The following is a 22982-nucleotide window of genomic DNA, read 5'->3' as shown; positions in this document are numbered from 1 at the left end:
ACTGATAAAAATGAAGAAGCCTACGCGGAATTGATCCAGTTTTTGGATGATAAAAGTCTTTCCCTTATAATGAGAGAAGCCGCAGATGACGGAAGAAAGGCGCTGCAAATACTGAGGGGCTACTATGCAGGAAAAGGGAAGCCGCGAATTATTAACCTGTACACAGAATTAACATCCCTTCAGAAAACTGCAAAGGAAAGTATTACGGATTACATTATTCGGGCAGAAACAGCCATTACCGCTCTGAGGAATGCTGAGGAGACGCTCAGTGACGGACTGTTGATTGCAATGATTCTTAAAGGTTTGCCAGAATCGTTTAAACCATTCGCAGTTCATGTAACACAGAGTGATGAAACTATGACTTTTGCAGAATTTAAGACAAAGCTCAGAAGTTTTGAAAACACTGAAAAGTATGCTAGGTCAAATGACGACAACGTTATGAAAGCGAGTGGTGCAGCTCCTGTGAGAAGAGGAGAGAGAGAGAAAAACGCAGACCCTTATAATATCACATGTTATAATTGCGGTCAAAAAGGACATAAAGCCTGGAGATGTCCAAATGAACGTCGTAAAAGTCAAAAACAGTGGTGTAGCTATTGCAAAAGCTCAACACACAAAGACGCATCTTGCAGACGCAAAAGAAGAGACGACGCAAAACAAGCGACGCATGAAGAGGACGCAGATAAACATGCTGCATTTGTCTTCAAAACGTGTGATTATCAGCTAGACGGGCTGAAACATAAAGGACTAATGGTTGACACGGGAGCAACATCACACATAATTACCGACATCGGAAAGTTTAAGAAATTTGACGAGACTTTCCAAACGGGCAAACATTTCATTGAGCTTGCGGACGGGACAAGAGCGAGTGGCGTTGCGCTGAAGAGAGGTGACGCGCGGAGATATGTTTGATTGACAGTGAAGGAAAGCAAGTGAGTACAACGCTAAAGAAAGCACTGTACATTCCTTCATATCCACAAGACATATTCTCTGTTAAAGCAGCGACTGGCAACGGGGCTTCTGTTCGTTTTCGACAAGGACATGACGAGCTCATCCACAAGGATGGCACGAGATTTGAAATAAAAGAGTATAATAGACTGTACTATCTAAACACTATAGATAAGGGAGGAGATTATTGTAACGGCTGTTACGACATTCAAACTTGGCACGAAATCCTCGGCCACTGCAACTATGATGATGTTTCCAAGTTGCCAGATATTGTGGAAGGAATGGAAATCAAAGGAAAGATTGACAAGTCCAAACTGCACTGTGAAGTCTGCACACAAGGCAAATTTGCGCAAAGCAGGAACAGAGAATCCGATGCACGTGCCAAAGTCCCACTTGAACTTGTGCACACAGACTTGGCTGGTCCTATTCAACCAGAGGCTAAAGATGGTCACAGGTATGCACTTGTATTTGTTGATGATTTCTCAGGCACAATATTTGTTTACTTCCTGAAAGCGAAAAGTGACACTGTAAAGGCTACGAAAAAAATTCCTAGCAGATACTGCTCCTTATGGTACTGTAAAGTGCATTAGGTCAGATAATGGCACTGAATTCACAGCAACAAATTTTCGGTCATTGCTAAGCAAAAATCGCATTAAACATGAGACCTCTGCACCGTATTCACCCCACCAAAACGGTACTGCTGAAAGAAGTTGGCGAACATTCTTTGAAATGGCCAGATGCATGCTCATTGAGAGTAAATTACCAAAAGAGTTATGGACTTACGCTGTGATGACTGCTGCAGTAATTCGCAACAGATGCATTAATAACAGAGTAAAGCAGACTCCATACTACATGTTGACAGGAAGAAAACCGGATCTTTCAAAGATGAGAGTTTTTGGATCCATGTGCTATGCATACAAACACGACAGAAAGAAGCTAGATTCACGTTGTGAGAAGGGAATATTTGTTGGGTATGACAAGAATAGCCCTTCATACCTAGTGTATTACACAGACACTGGAAGAGTCCTTAAACACAGGCTTGTCAAATTCTTCAAGAAATGTGCTGTCGAGCAGCAAACTCAAACTGACCCACAAATACCAGATGAGGATGTTTATGGGGGAAGTTATTTGCCATCTAAGGTAACAACAAACATCACTGAACAGAGTTCAGGGAAGTCTCAAGATAGTGGAGACAAAACAGATCTTCAAAATGATGATCAGACTGAAAATATTCAGAATAGATGCAACCCCAAAAGGAACAGGAAAGCTCCCCAATACTTATCTGACTACGTAACTGATATTGAAGATGATGATCAGATACTTACTAATGTTGACTACTGTTACAGAATGTGTAATGTACCACAAACCTTCAAGGAAGCCATGAGTTCAACCAAATCACAGATCTGGATTAAAGCCATGGAAGAAGAGATGGATTCTCTAAAAGAAAATGGAACTTTTACATTGATGGCTCTACCCGAAGGCAAACATGCAGTGGGGGGTAGATGGGTCTATGCAATCAAGAACAATGCAGATAACAATGAAACATATAAGGCTAGATATGTTGCTAAGGGTTATAGTCAAGTAATGGGAAGAGACTATAAGGAAACCTTTTCTCCGACAGCAAATATCACATCAGTTCGTGTCTTGAAGCAAATGGCAGAAGTCGCTCCAGCTCCGGCAGCCGCCGCTCCGGCTAAAGCTTCCAAGAAGAAGGCTGCGTCCAAGCCTAAGAAGGCGGGCCCCAACGTCGGGGACCTGATTGTGAAAGCCGTCTCGGCCTCCAAGGAGCGAAGCGGCGTGTCTCTGGCCGCCCCGAAAAAGGCTCTGGCGGCAGCAGGCTACGATGTGGAGAAGAACAACTCCGCTCTCAGTGTGAAGAGTAACGAGAAGCTGAAACTTACAGCATACAGCGATGCTGACTGGGCATCAGATCCAAATGACAGACGAAGTACGACTGGATACTGTTTTAGTCTAACCAAACATGGTCCCCTCATTCCCTGGAAGTCAAAGAAGCAGCCTACAGTTGCTTTGTCAACATGCGAAGCGGAATATATGGCACTGGCTGCGACCACACAAGAAAGTCTGTACCTTGTACAATTGATGAATGGACTGGAAAATGGATGTCAGTATGCACCGGTAAAAATCTTTGAGGATAACCAAGGTGCAATTGCTCTTTCCAAAAAAAAACCCTGTTTGTCGACAAAGATGTAAACACATTGACGTTAGGTACCACTTCATTCGATCAGCAATTAGTGATGGTAAAATAACAATTGAGTACTGTCCAACAACAGAAATGGTTGCTGATGTGATGACTAAACCAATGACGAAGTATAAGAAAGAAAAGTTTGAAAGCTTTATGTTTGGGGCATAAATGTTGCTGATACATGAATGTAACTGTGTTGTATTGTAAATGGACCTGTAGAGAATGAGAGCAAGTGGGGGTGTTGGAGATTCTATTCAGTGTGCTCTCATGTTGGTGAAGTATCGATCACATGACCTTTGTTGTGCGTGATGTGTTCTGATGAAGCACGTACGTAAATAAATGTTCCCCCCTTCCGGTTTAAGCAAACCGATGGTGTGAACGTGTACTTTGTTACCTCCGTTAAGTATAATCTATTTACCACTTCTCAAACGCAGAGATGGCTGCGCCAACACTAATATCATTCTTTTATATTGTTGAAATGAATTACATGTAAAAGTCACGGAAATAAAGAGGAAAAAACTTTTAATTGAGTTGTACTGTGACGTTACATTTGTTGGAGGGCGGGCAGGAAGGGGAGAGAGAGAGAGAGAGAGAGAGAGAGAGAGAGAGAGAGAGAGAGAGAGAGAGAGAGAGAGAGAGAGAGAACAGTCGTTTTTGGGCCGAATGTTACACCGCCGTGGAACACGTTGCTCTGCGGCCACCTGTCGGTCTCTGCCGCCATTACATGCTCCTTACTTTTTGGGCGCGAGACCGCGGTCGTTTGAAATTTCTCTCGAGTTTGTACACGCATTTAACTGTTCAAACTTTCCTGCTATCTGGTTTAAATTTCACTCGAACCCTTTTAAAAAAATCTCTCCAATAAATCCTAATACACTAATATTCAAACGGAACCTGCTTGCTGTTGCTACACCCCAGAAAACGTAGCATGAAAAGCTTTTCTTTACACACAGTTAAACGGAAATAATGTCGAATAAGAAGTGGTGAGGAAAACTATAACTTAAAAAAGTTGAACCACAACTAACATGGTTCACATAAAACACGGGGGCGTTTTTTTTACTGAAGTTGGTTACTGTTTAACGTCCCCACCCAAGTTTCAGTTTGTTTAGTAAATCGATCTATGGTAGGATCCTCGGCGCCATTTACAGCCTACATGGCGCGAGGGCAGACCGCGCTCCCGGGCAGCTTGTGAGCCATCGGCGCACGCTCTCCCCTTCACATCTCTATACGGGTTTACAGGCTACACGCCGCCGGCTCGAGACAGAAGGCTCCGGGCACACACCTGCTTCCAGGTAAGACGAGCCGCTTACAAAAACCACGTTGCCATTATGTTAACATTATCACATAACACGGATGAGAACGTGTCTAGGGGAGCTTTTATGTAAGGAAATATGTTAGAACTGAGGCGAACGGCGGCAGCCGTGGCTGTGCACTGTATCTTCGAGTGTCCTTCGGGCGCGCGTCCACAAAGCGGCCTCTGGGCTCTACCGCTTGGCACGAGCTCCCGGCAACGCGCAGCGCGTTCACATACGTAGAAAAGCACTTCGTCTGTGGCGCTGTGTGAGTGCAGTGCAGTGATGTCTTCTGTTTATTTCCATTTTAAACGTATCAGTGCAAGTGTTGAACGTTTGTCAAAAGTTTTACATTTATTAAACTTTCCCTCTGAGTTGAAATGTTCCATGTGAAGTATTTAATATGATATAAATCATGCAGTTATTTTTGTGTGTCGGGGATTTCTAGTTAACTGGTCAGATGGATGTTTCATAACTTTAGTGAAATGTTCATATTGCTGGACATTTTGCACTTAACTTGCATGGTGAATACAACATGTCAACGTTATTCATTTTCCCATTTTCTGCTTGTAAATATAGCCCCTTGACTAATTACTGTAGCTCATACAGATTGTTTTTGACAGTATTGTAAAACTGGATAAACAATTCAGTCCTTCAGTTTAAAAAAAAAGAAAAACTTATCTGAGTGGAGAAATATTTGTTTAGGTCCCCTTAAAATATGTTATCAGTTGAAAATTACCTTTCTGCATGTTTATTTTCTTGGTTATAATACATATGTGCTTACAGTTAGAAAGTAGATGTATCTTGTCAAGGTATGGCATTTGTACTGAATTAAGCTTTAATTTATGGAAAGGAAAGAAAGCGTACACATGAAGCCACAACCCGGTCCTGCAGATACATCCTGCATAATATTGTAGGATCCGTCCCTACCTCACTACTGACTCTGCCCAACTACTTGTCCAGGCCATGGTTACTTCCCGTCTGGACTACTGCAACTCTCTTCTGTGTGGCCTTCCTGCTAATGCCATCAAACCTCCGCAGCTTCTACAGAATGCTGCTGCACGAGTCGCTGCCATGTATCTCCTCTACTTATCTCTCTGCACTGGCTTCCTATAGCTGCCCGAATCAAATTTAAGACCCCGGTTATTGTCTACAAATGTATCAGTAGAACTGCTCCCAGCTATTTACAGGTCTTGATCAACCGCTACACCCCAGCTAGACCCCTTTGCTCGTCTACTTCTGCTCGCTTGGTGGTCCCGCGCACGAAAGGTAAAGCATGGAGGTTCTCTGTTCTGGCTACGTTGCGGTGGAATGACCTTCCCTTCTCACTGCGGAAACTCTCTCTACATTCAAGAAGAGTCTCAAAACTCACCTTTTCAGGATCCATTTCGCCCAAGATCTCTCCAGCTCATGTATGGTGTAACTGTTCACGCATCATAACTCCAGAAGCATCCCCAGATACAACCTTTATTCAGCCATTACTCTGGTATTGTACTGCTCATTTGTGTATCTTATAATATTAAAAAAAAAAAAAAACAATGGTGGGAGGGTATCTGGATTTGTCTATCCTGTGTCTTATGCACCTACTCGAATGATGAACCTCGGTGCAGCAAGTGGTAGGGAACAGACTAGGTTTGCTTGAGACTTTCATGTCTGCAGCTATGTCTCCTTCTCTCAATGTAATGCGTAAATTGTACTTTTTGCTGAGATGTACGTCGCTTTGGACAAACGCATCTGCTAAATGAATAAATGTAAATGTAAATTTCAATACTGTGCTCAAGGGAAGAAATAAGAGTAAAGAAAGTGCTGTAACACAAAGCAATGAAACGGGTGTTAATCTAAGGTGTTGTATAACAGGAAGTCATGCTCCTTTAGAACAGATAATTACAATCATGACTAAATTTATTTGTAACCATCATCTAAACATACATGCATGTATTTAAACGTGAGTCAGAAACTGTCCACAGTATTGTTTTTGTAAACATTACTGCAAGTATGTTTTGCCTTATCCTCATAATTAACTGCCATAAACTGGATTTAATGTTGCAACTAACAAGAGACTACTGGACTGATGTCATTTGAAATAAAATAACTGCATTAATTCACACTGTACATATTCATATAGATACACACTGGAAGAATTCTTTATGGAATCCTGTTTTACATAACAAAGTTTGAATGTATTATCTTTTTGCAAGATATTTCACTATCAGAGTTTCTCAAATGAACATATATCCAAGGTCAAATTTAAGTAGTTTACTTACAGTCACTGTCAGTTACAGTTGTCTTCATTCTTTAAATATGGTGAAGTTCTTCAAATAAAATTAAAGAGACCTTTGTCTGGAATTTTGTGTTCTCTGCATTTTTTGCTTTGAAATGAAGGGTATCTGAAATTCAAAAGTTACCAACGATAGTGTACACACTCCATGAAATTGTTACCAGTAATGTAATAGGCAATGCATGGTGCACAGACCCCATTTCCGCACAGTGTTTTCCACATGTTTACTATGAAATGGGATGAGGGAAGCAGGGTGACTATTCAGTCCTGAATAGCTATCAGAGTCAGTATTGTCATTCCACACCAGGTACTACGGTCTCTGAAGGGCCGTCATTAAGGAAGACAGCAGAATAAACAATTCAGTATATGACATTTTATTGTGCTTGCTCATTGGGCTTCACCTTTATTATTCTGTGGATGAGTTGCCTCCACATTGGTGCTGCCATTTAAACACCATATAAGCAAGGATGGGTCGCTTTATTTAGGTAGAAGTTTTTTGGAGCTGCACAATCTACATAGCAAAGGAATTCATTGAAATTGTATAATTAATCAAATTAGTTACTTTTTCCTTAGCTGACACCTTTACTCAAAGCAAGTCTATATGGATTTCTTTTTTATTTACCGGCAAGGGTACAGTTAAGTACTCCTCTAAGGGGTACATCAGCAGAGGACCTCCCAAGACTTCAGCAAAGCAGCAGCATTCACACCCATGCTTCTTGGTGGCTATGTATAAGTTTACATTTACATTTATTCATTTAGCAGACGCTTTTCTCTAAAGCGACGTATATCTCAGCAACAACACAATTTGTGCATTACACTGAGAGAGACATAGCTGCAGACATGTGATTCTTAAGTAAACCTAGTTTGTTACTTTCCACTTGATGCACCGATGTTCATTGCTCGAGTAGGTGCATAGAACGCAGGATGGATGAATCCTGATAACGTTCCTACAATTTTTTTTTAAAAATTTTTTTATGAGGTACACAAACATTCATGTACAATGCAGGAGTAGTGGCTATGTAAAGGCTTAACTGGGGATGATCATAAAGTTACGGTGCATGAACATTTACACCATACATGAGCTGGAAGTGTTCTTGGGCAAAGTGAGTCCGGAAAAAGTGAGTTTTCAGACCCTTCTTGATTGTAGAAAGAGTTTCAGCAGTTCTGAGTGAGGGGGGTGGACATTTTATCACAACTGAGCCAAAACCGAGAACCTCCGTGCTTTACTTTTTGTGTGCGGGCCCACCAAGCGAGCAAAAGTAGACGAGCTAAGGGGTCTGGCTGGGGTTTAGCGGTTGATCAAGTCTTGTAAATAGCTGGGAGCAGTTCTATCGATGCATTTGTAGACTCAAGGTCTTGAATTTGATCAGGGTAGCTATTGGAAGCCAGTGCAGAGAAATGAGTAGAGGAGATACATGGGAACGCTTTGGCAAATCAAACACAACTTGTGCAGCAGCATTCTGTATCAGCTGCAGAGGTTTCATGGCAGTAGCGGGAAGGCCACACAGGTGAGAGCTTAATCTATAAAAGCTGAACAAGAGCTGAAAAATTTTGATCACAATACTTTTCTACTTGCCAAATGACAAAACTTGTACTTTTGAACAAAAATAAAATGTTGTGAGTTGTTATGGCAGTGTTTTCACTAGACAATGCAAAGGTAATTTTGTCTTATCGAGTGAAATTACTTCTTATTTACATAACTTTAAGTAAAGGACAGTGTGGTAGCGTAGCCATGTATTTCTAAGAAGTATTACCCCTGCACAAATTGTCTATATTTGTAAGGCCAACATGCAACAGAGTAACTACTAAGTACATTGATTTGCAACAACTATAAATTTTGTGCTACAGGTTGACATGTTCTGCAGGTCAGTTTATATCCTCAGTCTACTGTAGAACACTGAGCTGCTTCTTAAAAACCAATGTTAATGCAAAAATCACAGGATTGTTAAAATGTTCTAAGCTGGTTTGCAGGACCTGTTGATATTCAACAGATTGAGACTTATTCCTGAAACTGACACCTGGTTTGGCTGGACCACAGGTGGCAGGGCATGTACTTAGCAACATGGGCTTTAAAAAACAAAACAAACTTTGGAGAGCGAAGGCCATTGAGGAAAGTCTTGCTTGATATTTTTCCATCAAATTTAAAAAAAACAACTATGGAAGAGGACTTATGGGGAAAAACAATGAATGCTTCTAGTGCTGTCCATGGTTCTGATTGTAAGCAAGTCCTAGACCAGTATTTTGGAATTATGGCGATTTCGCATATGTCATTATAGTTGTAGTGGCTCAAGACATGTATTCACTGAAACTTTAAGATCTGAAAGAGAACATACACACTGACAAATGTGGAATGAGACTTTGCTATAATGCTGCATATGTAAATTATAGCATATAGCATGTACAACATATTCTAAGAGAATGTTGATGTTGTTTAGTGTAGTGGTTCTTAACCTTGGAGATCCATGGATGGGCTTAGGGGGTCTTTGAAGTGCCTTCTTGCTTTGAAAATAACACTAACTAAAAAGTAAAAAATTAGATAAAAAGAATTGTGCTATTACTCTATCACATAATTCTACAGTATGTGAAATGAAATAAATTTAGTGCAGTATTTTCTCTGAAATTTTTAATGAGCATTTTTGTATGATGGTGCCCTCAGCTTTCATCAGATTCTTAAAGAGATCCAAGGAGACCTGGAGAAGGTTAAGAACCTTTAGTCTAATCCATAAACCTAAAATTTAAAAACCATGAGAAGATATTTCACAAAAAAAGATTTGTCTCTGCAGTTTTTTTTTTTATAAAAAACTAGCCTGCAGATAAGGTTGCATATGATGTGTTGTGATAACATGTTCTGGATTCCGTGTTTTGATTAAATGATACTTATGCAATGGTAAAGGTGATAAGATAGGGTTCGAATCTGTCCAGACACTCTTGGCATTCTAAACAGTTTGGTTCTGGAAGCTGTCTGCATGTCATGAACTTCACAGTAAAGTGAACTTTAGAGCTGCCTACTGTTGATTCTTAAGGTCTAGGCAAAAAAGAGAAAGGAGCATTAGAAGGCAAGGGAGATCAAACGGATGCTCCTCCCTCTTCCTGGGGAGAGCAGAGGAGGTCAGAGGTCTGGAGTGTAAGTCCGATGGGAGACTTGGCCTCACTTAGTCCTGTCAACCATGGAGGCAGCCAGCTACTGCGAGGGTTTGGACCCAACCTACACCACCCTGGAGTTTGCTGGCATGCACATGCTCTATGGAGCTGGTGAGTCATACGGACAGCTTAGCTGTATGCTCCTATAGTGTACAGTAGAGACTGCAGGAGTATAGCCTTTAACCAGTGTTTACCTGGAAGAAAAGAATTCAGTTAATTATTTATTTAATAACTTATGTATGAATTTCTTTAAGGACAGTTCCATTGTATCTGGAACTATTTAAGATCTTTTTCTAAGTTTGCTAACTACATTTGAAATAATTCTGAAAGTCATGCTATAAGCTCTTAAGACAGAATGTAACATAGTGGGTAAGAAATTGGAATATTGATAAAGTAGGCAGCTATCAGCATTTGAACCCTTGAAAGATGGGGAATTTGCACGCATTTATTCTGTAACTATGTTGCTGTATAAGTGGGGAAAAATTTATAGCCAGGTTGGATGTTACCAAATCAGATTTTTCCTTTCTGGGTGAGATTTTATTTTTCAGAAATTTGCTTTCACAGCCAGTGGAGTGTTTTGCTTAACTGCATGGGCTGTGGCTGAATCATTTTCCTTCTCTGCTCTTAGGATTACCCCCGAGCTAATATTTAGCAGCGCAATCGATGTCCCTCTGAAGATCAAAATTTAACATAGAGCTGAAGTATATGTGGACAACTCTAACAGAATGTGGGATTCCTCTCAAGATGTCTATCATTCATTAACCGTAAATTAGTTCATAACTTAGATTAGAGTTTTTGTTTAAAACAGAGAAGGAAATCAAACCCAAATAACTTTCACTCTCTTACGAATTTTAAAAAGTCTATCATCATTAGGATGGTCACATGTTTTAAAATGCCAGCTGATACCATTCTGAGGTCGAAGTGCACATGAAGTACCTGTGTTTAGTTCAAGCAGATGTATTAGTAGCAGTAGTGACTGTACACAGAGCAATGAGGAAAACACAGAGGCTGCAATCTGTGTTATCATCACAAGACAGTACGTTTTATCTTTACAGTTCAAAGTGCTGGCGTGCTCCATTGTAGCTGCAGTTATAGGGTACACCCAGGGCAATTTACTTTCTATCCATTGGTCTACTTTCGATAAACAGTGTGCAAAGATAAATATTCTTGTCCAAATTATCTTGTGTGCTTCTCTAGTAAATCCTACATGAAGCATTGCGTGCTTTATCTGATGAATGTGTGAAATAGATCCTCAATAACTGAAAGTAATTATTTTATTTCATAAAAGGCTCCTGAAGAATTTTAATATTTTAATTGATCCATTATCAGTAGCCGCTTGTCCAATGCAGGGCTGCGCTGGTCTAAGATGTGAGACAATGTTTGCCCTCAAATGGAGCTCCACAGAAATGCTGGGAGAACCCACAATGCAGGAGCTGTGAGGCATCCGTTCTGCTCACTGCACCACTGTGCAACCCATAACGTTTTTGTAATTCATTAAATGTCTAAACACATTCAATTTCAAGTGTCAGATCAGATTACTAATGGAGTTACTGTGGTGTTAAACCAGGACATGTTAAGCAGATTTTCATTGTCAACTCATTCCATGAAGCTGCTTCATTACACTATACTATACGTAGATTGGAAGATGACAGTTGATATGTATATAGAAGGTAAATGCTCTTAGTTGACAGCTATGTCTATCCCTGGAGTAAAATAACTACCTCAGAACCTGGTCTTACTGCCTAGGTGTTTTGTTGGAATTTCTGCTTAAAAGATAGCCCATACATATTTTGTATACTTACCTCTTAATTCTGGTCAGCCACCTGTATTTATACACTCTCGGTTATATTTGATATATCATTAAGGTGCAGAAGTGCTTTAAAACATGTTCTATAAAGAAAGGCTTTTCAGTCAAAAAAGATTTTGAACGCTTTACTTCATCTAAAAGCTGCTGAGCTACTTTCATTTTGTGCTTTACTTGAGGGGTGATATTACTGTAGCTATTGTATTATACCAATACTAAATAATGACCATGTTTATAAGGAGAACGAGTCATATCTCCCCATGTAAAAAGCCGTCGTCCTGGCAGATCCTGCCAACGGCATGCTGGCAGCAACGAACGGGATGGACGCGGAGGACGGAACTGTCAGTTCTAACTGTGCCATCTGTGGTGATAAGGCCACGGGGAAGCACTACGGCGCCTCAAGCTGTGACGGCTGCAAGGGCTTCTTCAGGAGGAGCATCCGCAAGAACCACGTGTACTCCTGCAGGTAGGGGGGCCTGCTAGTCAGGGAATGTCATTTGTGCGTTGACTCATTGTGTCAGGGGTCACCCAGCTGTAAAAATAGGAGAAAGTCAAATGAAGGCCATTATCGGCTAAGCAAATGAGGGTAACAATGCTCTCTCTCTCTCTCTCTCTCTCTCTATATATATATATATATATTATATATATACACGCAGCGCATATATATAAAAAATATATACACACAGTACTGTGCAAAAGTCTTAGGCGCTTAGATGTTTCACAAAAATATTTGTTTAGATGATTTTTTAATGTCCTCTGCATTAGTAGTCAATAGGAAGGATCATATTTTAGACTTCCAAGCATTCCTTTTGCAAAAAGTTACAGTATTACAGTAAGGGTTTTGTATGTTGTTAAAGAAAGTACACACACACACACTGTCTGAAACCACTTATCCCAAATGGGGTCGCAGCAAACCAGAGCCTAACCCAGCAACACAGGGCGGAAGGCTGAAGGGGGAGAGCTCACACCCAGGATGGGACACCAGTCCATCGCAAGGCACCCCAAGCAGGACTCGAACCCCAGACCCGCCAGAGAGCGGGACTCAGCCAAGCGGTTGTTGACGATGGATGGTTACTAAGCTTTGTAAGAAGTTTATTAATTAAGAGCATTATTTCTGGAAGCACTTCACAGCTTTTTCCTCCAAGGGCCTAAAACTTTTGCACAGTACTGTATATGTCGATACACACTGTATATATAATATATATATATGTGTGTGTGTGTGTGTGTGTGTGTGTGTGAGATATAATGTGTATAGCGGGTGTGTGTGTGTGTATATATATATATATATATGTGTGTGTGTCTGTGTGTGTATATATTGTGTGTATATACAATATAGATGTATGTAGTCTTGGTTAACATATATATGTACACACATACACCATTTTGGGTTTACTGGGTTACTCATGCCATTTTAAACTGGAGTTTACAGTAAAATATCAAATTTTGAGATGATATCATTTTAAACAGGCAAGGATACTGAAAAGATGTAGTATTTGCTGATTACTGTGGGTATACGTAAAATAATGCTGAATTAGTGTGCATAAAGTCCACTGTGTTGAATAGCTCCTAGCTGAGAACTAAGCTAATCAGCTGAGGAAAAACATTACGATACAATCTGCTTATTAATGACAGGCTGTGGAACCATAAACATATTACTGTGGTATTTGACTGTTATGATGCATTCTGTCCAATGAGGTGTTGTGTATTTGTATGGAACAATGGAGAACATGTTCTCTGTCATGTTTTGCAAGCTAGTAGAGAGTCCATGCTGGAGTTCTACTTGAAAAACAGAACATAATTTATGACTGTATAGGTGTAAACATACCATGAAGGCTTTTTTATTTCCTCTTTTACTAGATTCAACCGCCAGTGTGTGGTGGATAAAGACAAGAGGAATCAGTGCAGATTTTGCAGGTTGCACAAATGCTTCCGTGCAGGAATGAAGAAAGAAGGTGATATTATCACATCTTCTCTTTGATCACTCCTGTCTCACTTGTACACTTTCAAAGGGTGGCAGAGCTGTGGATAACACCCGATATGAGGCTGAAATGGAGCGAAAAGGGGAAGCAAGCTTTCATTAAAGTATTGCTTTGCTTTCTGTTATAGGGGAAAGTACTTTGACATTTGATATGAATTTATGCCTGGTGCAGCAGGTGACATAGTGGTGGGGGCCACCTCTTTGGATGTGAAGGCCCACACTTCAAATCCCACCTCACGATGTAGTAGCCTTGAGCAAAGCACTTAGCCTGAATTGCTCCAGTAAAAATGTCCCTAGTTTATCAAAGGGTTAATGACAATCAGAAGCTTAACAATGTATGTCAATTTGGAGAAAAGTATTTGCTAAATGAATAAATGTAAATGTAAGCCTAACAACATCTGATTTAAAAGCCAAGGACTGACAAATAAAAATTATATTCGAATTATGGCAACTCGTGGAAGGAAAGGACAGGATTTCAACAGTTAACTCTCAGAAGTCAATGTTTGGGATAGGAATGTGCTGCTTTATATCTTTGGTTATGTGCTTTATGGCCTGCAATCATGTGATTCCTTTTCACCTTTTATGCTTGCATGTTGTTTAGTGAAGCTGTAGGTTAAACTTTTACTCTTCTTTGTTACTTATTTAACTTGCAGTGGATGGTATTCAACAACTCAGTTGGATTTCATTCAGCTAAATAGTGATTGCTTCATTTTATGGTTTTTTACAGCAGCACTAGAAAATAAGGAATATTTAAAAAGTCCATTCAAATTAAGCAATATGCTAATGCTATGCTTTGTAAACAACTGAATTCTGTTGGATTCAGCTTTTGGATTTGTTATGTAGAACTTCCAGATTTTGTTATGAAACTGGGAAAAAGGCAACGTGAAACCTGTATATATTTATATTCCACTTCAGATACAACAGGTCCTCTTTGATAGTTCTTTATGTGATGGCTGTCTTATGAATCATAAATTTTTTAAAAATCTTATGGGCTTGCTTTTCTGAAGGTTTGTTGAAACATCCCAAGTAAAGTTTAGTGCTGTACCATCCATACATCCATCCATCTTCCTCCGCTAATCCGGGGCCGGGTCGCAGGGGAAGCAGTCCAAGCAGAGTCCTCCAGACTTCCCTCTCCCCGCACACCTCCTCCAGTTCCTCTGGGGAAACCCCAAGGCGTTCCCAGGCCAGCCGGGAGACATAGTCTCTCCAACGTGTCCTGGGTCTGCCACCAGGCCTCCTTCCAGTGGGACATGCCCGGAACACCTCCCCAGGGAGGCGTCCAGGAGGCATCCGGAACAGGTGCCCGAGCCACCTCAACTGGCTCCTCTCGATGTGGAGGAGCAGCGGCTCTACTCCGAGTTCCTCCCGGGTGACTGAGCTCCTCACCCTATCCCTAAGGGTGCGCCCAGCCACTCTGCGAAGGAAACTCATTTCTGCTGCTTGTATCCGCGATCTCATTCTTTCGGTCATGATCCAGAGTTCATGACCATAGGTGAGGGTAGGAACGTAGATCGACCGGTAAATTGAGCGCTTCGCCTTACAACTCAGCTCCCTCTTCACCACAACAGACCGGTACAATGACCGCATTACTGCGGACGCCGCACCGATCCGTCCGTCAACCTGACGCTCCATTTTTCCCTCACTCATCAACAAGAACCTGAGATACTTAAACTCCTCCACTTGAGGGAGCAACTCCACCCTAACCCGGAGGGGGCAATCCACCTTTTTCCAACTGAGAACCATGGCCTCGGATTTGGAGGTGCCGATTCTCATCCCCGCCGCTTCGCACTCGGCTGCAAACCTCTCCAGTGCACGCTGTAAGTCTTGATTCGATGAAGCCAACAGGACCACATCGTCCGCAAAAAGCAGAGACGAGATCCTGCGGCCACCAAAACAGACACCCTCCGTTCCCTGGCTGCGCCTAGAAATTCTGTCCATGAAGATAATGAACAGAATCGGTGACAAAGGGCAGCCCTGGCGGAGTCCAACATGCACCGGGAACAGGTCTGACTTACTGCCGGCAATGCGAACCAAGCTCCTGCTCCGGTCATACAGGGAACGAACAGCCCGAAGCAGCAAGCCCCGAACCCCATAATCCCGAAGTACCTCCCCCAGGATGCCACGAGGGACACGGTCGAATGCCTTCTCCAGGTCCACAAAACACATATGGACTGGTTGGGCAAACTCCCACGAACCCTCCAACACCCTAGTGAGGGTATAGAGCTGGTCCAGTGTTCCACGGCCAGGGCGAAAACCGCATTGCTCCTCCTGAATCCGAGGTTCGACTATCGGTCGGATTCTCCTCTCCAGTACCCCTGCATAGACTTTCCCAGGGAGGCGAAGGAGTGTGATCCCCCTATAGTTGGAACACAATCTCCGGTCTCCCTTCTTAAAAAGAGGGACCACCACCCCGGTCTGCCAGTCCAGAGGCACCGTTCCCGAACTCCACGCGATGCTGCGGAGGCGTGTCAGCCAAGACAGCCTCAGAACATCCAGAGACTTGAGAAACTCGGGGCGGATCTCGTCCACCCCCGGAGCCTTGCCACGAGGAGTTTTTTGACTACCTCAGCAACTTCAGCCAGGGTAATGGACGAGTCCCCCTCCGAGTCCCCAGCCTCAGCTTCCTCTACGGAAGGCGTGTCGGAGGGATTGAGGAGATCCTCAAAGTACTCCTTCCACTGCCCGAGGACATCCTCAGCTGAGGTCAGCAGCGCACCACTTCCACTGTAAGCAGTGTTTGTGGAACACCGCTTCCCCCCTCTGAGTCGCCGGACGGTTTGCCAGAATCTCTTTGAGGCCGACCAAAAGTCTTCCTCCATGGCCTCACCGAACTCCTCCCAGGCCCGAGTTTTTGCCCCGGCGACTGCCAGAGCTGCGCTCCGTTTGGCCCGTCGGTACCCGTCAGCTGCTTCAGGAATCCCATGAGCCAGCCAGGCCCGATAGAACTCCTTCTTCAGCTTGACGGCATCCCTTACCTCCGGTGTCCACCACCGTGTTCGGGGATTGCCGCCACAACAGGCGCCGGAGACTTTATGGCCGCAGCTCCGAACCGCCGCCCCGTCAATGGAGGTGTGGAACATAGTCCATTCGGACTCAATGTCCCCGGTCTCCCTCGGGACCTGGTTGAAGCTCTGTCGGAGGTGGGAGTTGAAGACCTCTCTGACAGGGGCCTCCGCCAAACGTTCCCAACAGACCCTCACTATGCGTTTGGGCCTGTCAGGTCTCTCCAGCTTTTTCCCCCGCCATCGAATCCAACTCGCCACCAGGTGGTGATCAGTTGACAGCTCAGCCCCTCTCTTCACCCGAGTGTCCAAGACATATGGCCGAAGGTCAGAAGAAACGACTACAAAGTCGATCATCGACCTCCGACCTAGGGTGTCCTGGTGCCAAGTGCACTGATGGACACCCTTATGCATGAACATGGTGTTTGTTACGGACAAACCGTGACTAGCACAGAAATCCAATAACAACTCACCGCTCGGGTTCAGATCAGGGAGGCCGTTCCTCCCAATCACGTCCCTCCAGGTGTCACTATCGCTGCCCACGTGGGCGTTAAAGTCCCCCAGTAGAACGACAGAGTCCCCAGTGGGAGCGCTTTCCAGCACGCCCTCCAGGGACTCTAAAAAGGCCAGGTACTCTACACTGCCGCTAGACGCATAAGCACAAACGACAGTGAGAGACCGTTCCCTGACCCGAAGGCGCAAGGAGATGACCCTCTCATTCAGCGGGGTAGACTCCAACACATGGCGGCTGAACTGGGGGGTTATTAATAAGCCCACACCGGCCCGCCGTCTCTCACCCTGGGCAACGCCAGAATAGTGGAGAGTCCACCCCTTGGTCGAGAAGAGTGGTTCCAGAACCCAAGCTGTGAGTGGAAGTGAGCCCGACTATATCTAGACGGTATCTTTCAACCTCCTGCACCAGCTCAGGCTCCTTCCCTGCCAGTGAGGTGACATTTCAAGTCCCAAAAACCAGAGTTGGCGCCCGAGGTTTGGGTCAGCCGGGCACTCGCCCCGACCACCGCCAAAATCACAATGCACCGGCCCCTTACGGCCTCTCCGGTAGGTGTTGAGCCCACCGAAGGTGCTGTACCATGTATATCGTAATTGTTGTATTGTCTGAATCGTAATTTTTACCCTAAAGTAGTATTGTTCAGTAACAATACACTACAATATAGTTTAGTAATGTACATGGTCACTGACTATACAGTATATGGTACTGATGATACTGAACAGACAGTCAAGCACATTATCCAGCAGATACATTAACTGACCAGGTCTCAGGAAAGAGAGGTTTTTGGATAAAGAGTACCTGCTGTTATTTTACATCTGGTTGTTGTTGTTATTATTATTATTATTATGAAATTTATCCTAATTTTCATGCCAGAACTGGAAGAGTATTTACTCATTTACAAGATAACATACCTAGTGACCTTTAGTTTTGCAGCATTATACTGACACTTATAGTGTGATGATGCGTTGAAGAGAGTTGGTAACCCATGAGGTATTTGTTGCTCGGCTGTACATGCACAGAGTTGCTTACCTCCAACTAGCTGGTCAGATGTTCAGGCCACTAAACCACCTGCTGGATGCTGTATGTTTTGCTGTTTTGCAGCCGTGCAGAACGAGAGAGACCGGATAAGCTCCAGGAGGAACACATGCGATGCTCAAGAACTGCCCCCCATCACAGTCTTAGCTCAGGCAGAGACCCTGTCTCAGCAGGTAGGGGTCACCGCTCCCCATGGACATGATGCCAGGGCTCAAGGTAGAAGAGTACTGGCTCTAAGTACCTGTACAGGCCCAGCACTGGTCCTTTTGGAGAAATACTTCCCTTGAACTTCTTCACTGAAAATGAATCAGGAGTTTCATTATCTGGTTTTTTCATATTCAGTTGGTTTTCAGAAATGTAAGATCCAGTTGATGGGGGTCATTGTACTTTGGCTGAAAAGTGTTTTCAAAAAGTGAATCTTGAAAATTTTTAATGATTCTTAAATGATTCATCATTTATTCTTCTATCATTCTTGCATTTGGGATAATGCCGTTTCACTTAACAGACTTTAAATTACAAAAATATTGAGAAATAATTCTCGCGCGCGTGCACACACACACACACACACACAGTCTGAAACCTCTTGTCCCAAATAGGGCCACAGCGAGCCAGAGCCTAACTCAGTAACACAGGGCGGAAGGCTGGAGGGGGAGGGGACACACCCAGGACGGGACGCCAGTCCGCCACAAGGCACCCCAAGTGGGACTCAAACCCCAGACCCACCAGAGAGCAGGCCCTGGCCAAACCCAGTGCGCCACCATGCCCCCTGAGAAATAATTATAATGAAATATTTTTTATAATAAAGCCATTTTTTAGCACAATTGTAGAAATAAGACGGCTCTTATGTTTGAATACAGCTGTATAACTGAAAATGTAACGTGTGCTTTATTAATTTAGATAATTTTTTGTAAAATGTCTGAGCTGTGCGAGAATGCTAATTCTGTGCTAATACGTAGTTTAACAGTCTCCACTAAAGCTTCAGTAATGTCATCGCAGTTTCCCTTCATCTGCATTATGGCTTTTTGGACTTTGGAGATGGCTGAGCATCGCTGATGGTAACCTCTTCACTGTGGCTGTTGTCTACCCTGGTGGCAGATAAATGTCCCTGGTCCCACAGTGTCCTCAGACATCTCGGAGAAGAGAGCCGCAGGGATACTGGAGGTGTGCGAGTCCATGAAACAGCAGCTACTGGTGCTGGTTGAGTGGGCCAAGTATATCCCAGCCTTCGGGGAACTGCCGTTGGATGACCAGGTAGCGGGTGATTTGTGCACCTGGCCATTATCACAGTACATATGTGAAACTACGCTCATGAGTCATGTATACTGGCCCAGTGGGAGCATCCAGTGCAGCGCAGCAGGTGGCATGGCAGTAAAGCACACAGAATATAACCTGAAGATAGCCAGTTTAAATCCTCGCTGCTGTACACTTTGGAAAGACCGCATTTGTTTTGTCATCATGTTTAAGATACTGAATTTGAATGAAATTTTATTTCAGTTCAACAGTTATTTCTGTTAAATTTCTGCTTTAAGTAGTGTCCATGAGCATGTGCTGTATAGGATAAGAATACAGTGACAGACTTTGTGCTTTTTGTAATTGACTGTTAAACATGGGAAGGGGCAGCTGACAGTGTAGTTGTTAGAGCTGCTGCCTTTGGATCTGAAAGTTACCTGTTTGAACTTCACCTCCCACAGTAGTACCCTTGAGCAAAGTATTTACCTTAAATACAGTAGATAGCTGTATAAATGTGTAAATAGTTGTAGATAGGTTAATGTTATAAGTTGCTTTTGAAAAAAGTATCAGCTAAATGAATAAAAGTAGATGTGGAAAATGTTTTAGAAGTTTGTATTTAAAGGATGTGAACTTAATTATCATTTTCTGTTCAGTAAAATTGTCTACCTTTGACCTTCCTGCAGGTGTGTCTCTTACGAGCTCATGCAGGTGAACACCTCCTGATGGGGGTAGCAAAAAGATCCATGCCCTATAAAGATATTCTGCTGCTTGGTAATTATCACTGATCGTAATTTTGAAACTTCTGGGGTGGCTTTGGTAAAAGGAAGTTGGCATACAGTTAGCTGAAATGAGCACTAATCAAGAGAGATGATACCACTTAATAAATTGCTTGTGGCCCACAGAAAAAAATACTTTTGAAATTCATTGTAGACACAGTTTTTCTTTCCTCCTAAAGGTAATGACTGCGTAATCCATCGCAACTGTCCAGAAGCAGTGATAAGCCGTGTGGCGAACCGCATCCTCGACGAGCTGGTCTCTGCCTTTCAGGACATTCAGATCGATGACAATGAATATGCAGCACTGAAGGCCATCATTTTCTTTGACCCAGGTTACATTACATCAACTGCCCTATAAAAAGTCACGTTCCCAGTAATGTTTATAGCAGCTTAACCGGTAACTTAAGGTGGCAGTAAAGTTTAATTTTGAATGATTCTCTTATGTGCAGTAACATTAAATTTACTTTATGAAGGCATATTATCGGCAGTTTTTGGATAGTTGAACAGTTTTTTAATTTAAAAAAAAAAATTCTAGTCATTGCAATGACTAATCTTCTTTTTGTCTCAAACCCACAGATGCCAAGAGCCTAACCAACTCATCAAAGATTAAGAGTATGAGGTACCAAGTTCAGACTAGCCTGGAGGACTACATAAACGATCGGCAGTATGACTCACGGGGGCGCTTTGGCGAGCTGCTGCTACTGCTGCCCGCACTGCAGAGCATTACCTGGCAGATGGTCGAGCAGCTGCAGTTTGTCAAGCTCTTTGGCCTGGCAAAGATAGACAACCTGCTGCAGGAGATGCTGCTGGGAGGTATACTGTATACTGTATACTCTTACGTTTTTTCAAAATGAATTACACTGGATCCTTGCCTTGCGAACACAGGTGAGACAGGTATTGAATTTCTTCAACCATAAAATCACAATTAAAAATGTTTAATAGAAGAAATTTGGGGGTGCCAGGTTCTATAAATATTTTGCTTATAACTATAATAAATAAATAAAAAAAAAAAAACTTCGACATTTAATATTTTCATTAACTTCTATTAACATTCAAACTGAAGTTGAGTTATAAAATAAGTCAAAAAGTGTCTGTAGTATTAAAAGTGAGGCAGAAAGGAAATTAGTGTTGACACTTTTTGACTGATCATTAATGAGTTTTAATTTAATCACCCACTCACTTTTGTTAACTGTTTGTCCTGGTCAAGGTCATGACTGTCCAGAGCCTATTTCTGAACCACAGTGTGTAAGGCTGGGGATACCCTAGGCAGGATGCCAGTCCAGCACAGGGTAGCCCCACACAAGAGTTCATTTCCAACAATAGCTTATCTCCAGCAACTCCGCTGCCGGTAGTCGAGCAGTTCAGACTCGAGATGTAAAAATATGAAGCAAGTTTAATTATTCTGATTCCACAGTCCTGTTTTGGGGCATCTCACTGCCAGATTAGTGGCTGGATGCAGAAACGCTGCTCATATTCGCTCATCAACAAGTAGAAACGTTAGCAAATATGCATAGTAAGTGAAGGAAATACAATTAAAAACAATTAAGCTGGAAAAATGCTTGTATCTTTCAAAATGTGTAACTTGACCTTTCCTAACATGCAGAGCCAGTGTATACAGTTAATGTACTTACTGTACATACTGTAGTTCTACTACAAGAATTATATGAAAAATGACATGGAGTTGCCATTGTGTATTGTTAATATTTCAACTGTAATCTTTCCTTATAGTATATATAGATCAGTTTTGAGCAGCATCACAATTTCTGCTCATACGGGGGAGTGAGTCCTTCAGTTTAACGCAATCGAGTGTGATCTGCAAGGGAGTCCTACTTGTGGCTCTCCTCACTTTTGATCGTTTACTTTGTGTGAGTCATACATAAAGCACTCAGTTTTCAGCTTTTATGACTCCCTTATTGCTTGTTGCAGATTCTACCTTGTCACGAAGTCAGGCTGCGAATGTGTGGCTGACTGCATGTCTTCCCACAGGACTAAATGCTGAACCCGGCCACCCGTCCCAAGCAGGCCACCCCCAGTTAGCTCAGGATCCCCTAACAGGCCAGACAATCCTCATCAGCACACTGCCAGCCCCTATGCATGTTGACCAGATCTGTAAGGAGCCCAAAAACCTCTGGTTGCCATAGCTGTGCTGTCATGCTGCTTCTATATCTGTAACCATAGCATCTTTTCCTCTTCCTAGCTGCTCCCGAGACCCCAGTCCCATCACCACCACAGGAACCTGCAGCTGAGTTATTCAAGGTGGCCACTTCCTCCTCGTCACCACTGCTGTCTGAACAAGCTGTAACAGAAAGAGGCTCTCCCAGAAGCACACACTAGTGCTTGGCAGAGGGCTTACAAAACACATCGTACTGTATTACATTTAAAGTTATTCTCAAAAGACACATACAGTTCAGAGTACACAAAAGTGTATTTGTACTGTAATATACTGGACATCAGCTCTGTCTGTCACCTTCACATTAATGTACATTTGTGCACAGGACACATTAGCTGTTTTTTGCATTCTTTTAGAAGTAGACTGTGAGGAATGTTTTCATAGGATGACCTAGTCCAATCATAAATAATAACACAGGTCTATTCTTATTTTATTGCTTTATAATTGTAAAAGAAATCTGCATTTTTCTTCTTCTGTGCCGTTTTTTGTGCACTTTAAAGCTGTTAAACAGTCTGTCAAATTCTAAAGTACTTTTTAGGTGTTTAGTGAGTTTCCTATTTTATGTAGGCTGCTGTAACAGTAAAACTGTTAACTGCTTCAAATGCTAGTGACAGAACAAA

At 42.6% G+C, this 22982-nt stretch overlaps 2 protein-coding genes across 2 annotated transcripts; both read left to right on the top strand.

Annotated features, from left to right (window-relative positions):
* Positions 1–1367: 1367 nt before the first annotated feature.
* Positions 1368–10501, top strand: LOC114912455 (histone H1-like). The gene is made up of 4 exons (XM_029259304.1): positions 1368–1399; positions 2567–2863; positions 9872–9967; positions 10485–10501. The coding sequence occupies exons 1-4, from the start codon at positions 1390–1392 to the stop codon at positions 10499–10501; spliced, it is 420 nt and encodes a 139-aa protein (XP_029115137.1). The 5' UTR covers positions 1368–1389.
* hnf4g (hepatocyte nuclear factor 4, gamma) lies at positions 4026–22687 on the top strand. Its single transcript, XM_018727878.2, has 10 exons — positions 4026–4437; positions 11946–12126; positions 13518–13612; positions 18253–18359; positions 19282–19437; positions 20100–20187; positions 20372–20524; positions 20769–21005; positions 22179–22301; positions 22390–22687. Exons 2-10 carry the CDS (start codon positions 11960–11962, stop codon positions 22524–22526), a joined length of 1263 nt encoding a protein of 420 aa, XP_018583394.1. The 5' UTR covers positions 4026–4437; positions 11946–11959; the 3' UTR covers positions 22527–22687.
* Positions 22688–22982: the final 295 nt, after the last annotated feature.

This window comes from Scleropages formosus, chromosome 16 (genome assembly GCF_900964775.1).
Source record: "Scleropages formosus chromosome 16, fSclFor1.1, whole genome shotgun sequence".
In the NCBI taxonomy this organism is placed as follows: Eukaryota; Metazoa; Chordata; class Actinopteri; order Osteoglossiformes; family Osteoglossidae; genus Scleropages; species Scleropages formosus.
The sequence above is the reverse complement of the archived record's forward strand: the minus strand, read 5'-3'. Positions and strand labels throughout refer to the sequence as shown.

Excerpts from the sequence above, each read along its gene's own strand:
- hnf4g (XM_018727878.2), top strand. The coding sequence starts at position 11,960 with ATGCTGGCAGCAACGAACGGGATGGACGCGGAGGACGGAACTGTCAGT. Across the intron at positions 13,613-18,252 it reads TGCAGGAATGAAGAAAGAAG|CCGTGCAGAACGAGAGAGAC; the intron begins GTGATATTATCA and ends GCTGTTTTGCAG. Across the intron at positions 19,438-20,099 it reads AACTGCCGTTGGATGACCAG|GTGTGTCTCTTACGAGCTCA; the intron begins GTAGCGGGTGAT and ends ACCTTCCTGCAG.
- LOC114912455 (XM_029259304.1), top strand. Across the intron at positions 2,864-9,871 it reads TACAGCATACAGCGATGCTG|TCCTGTCAACCATGGAGGCA; the intron begins ACTGGGCATCAG and ends GGCCTCACTTAG.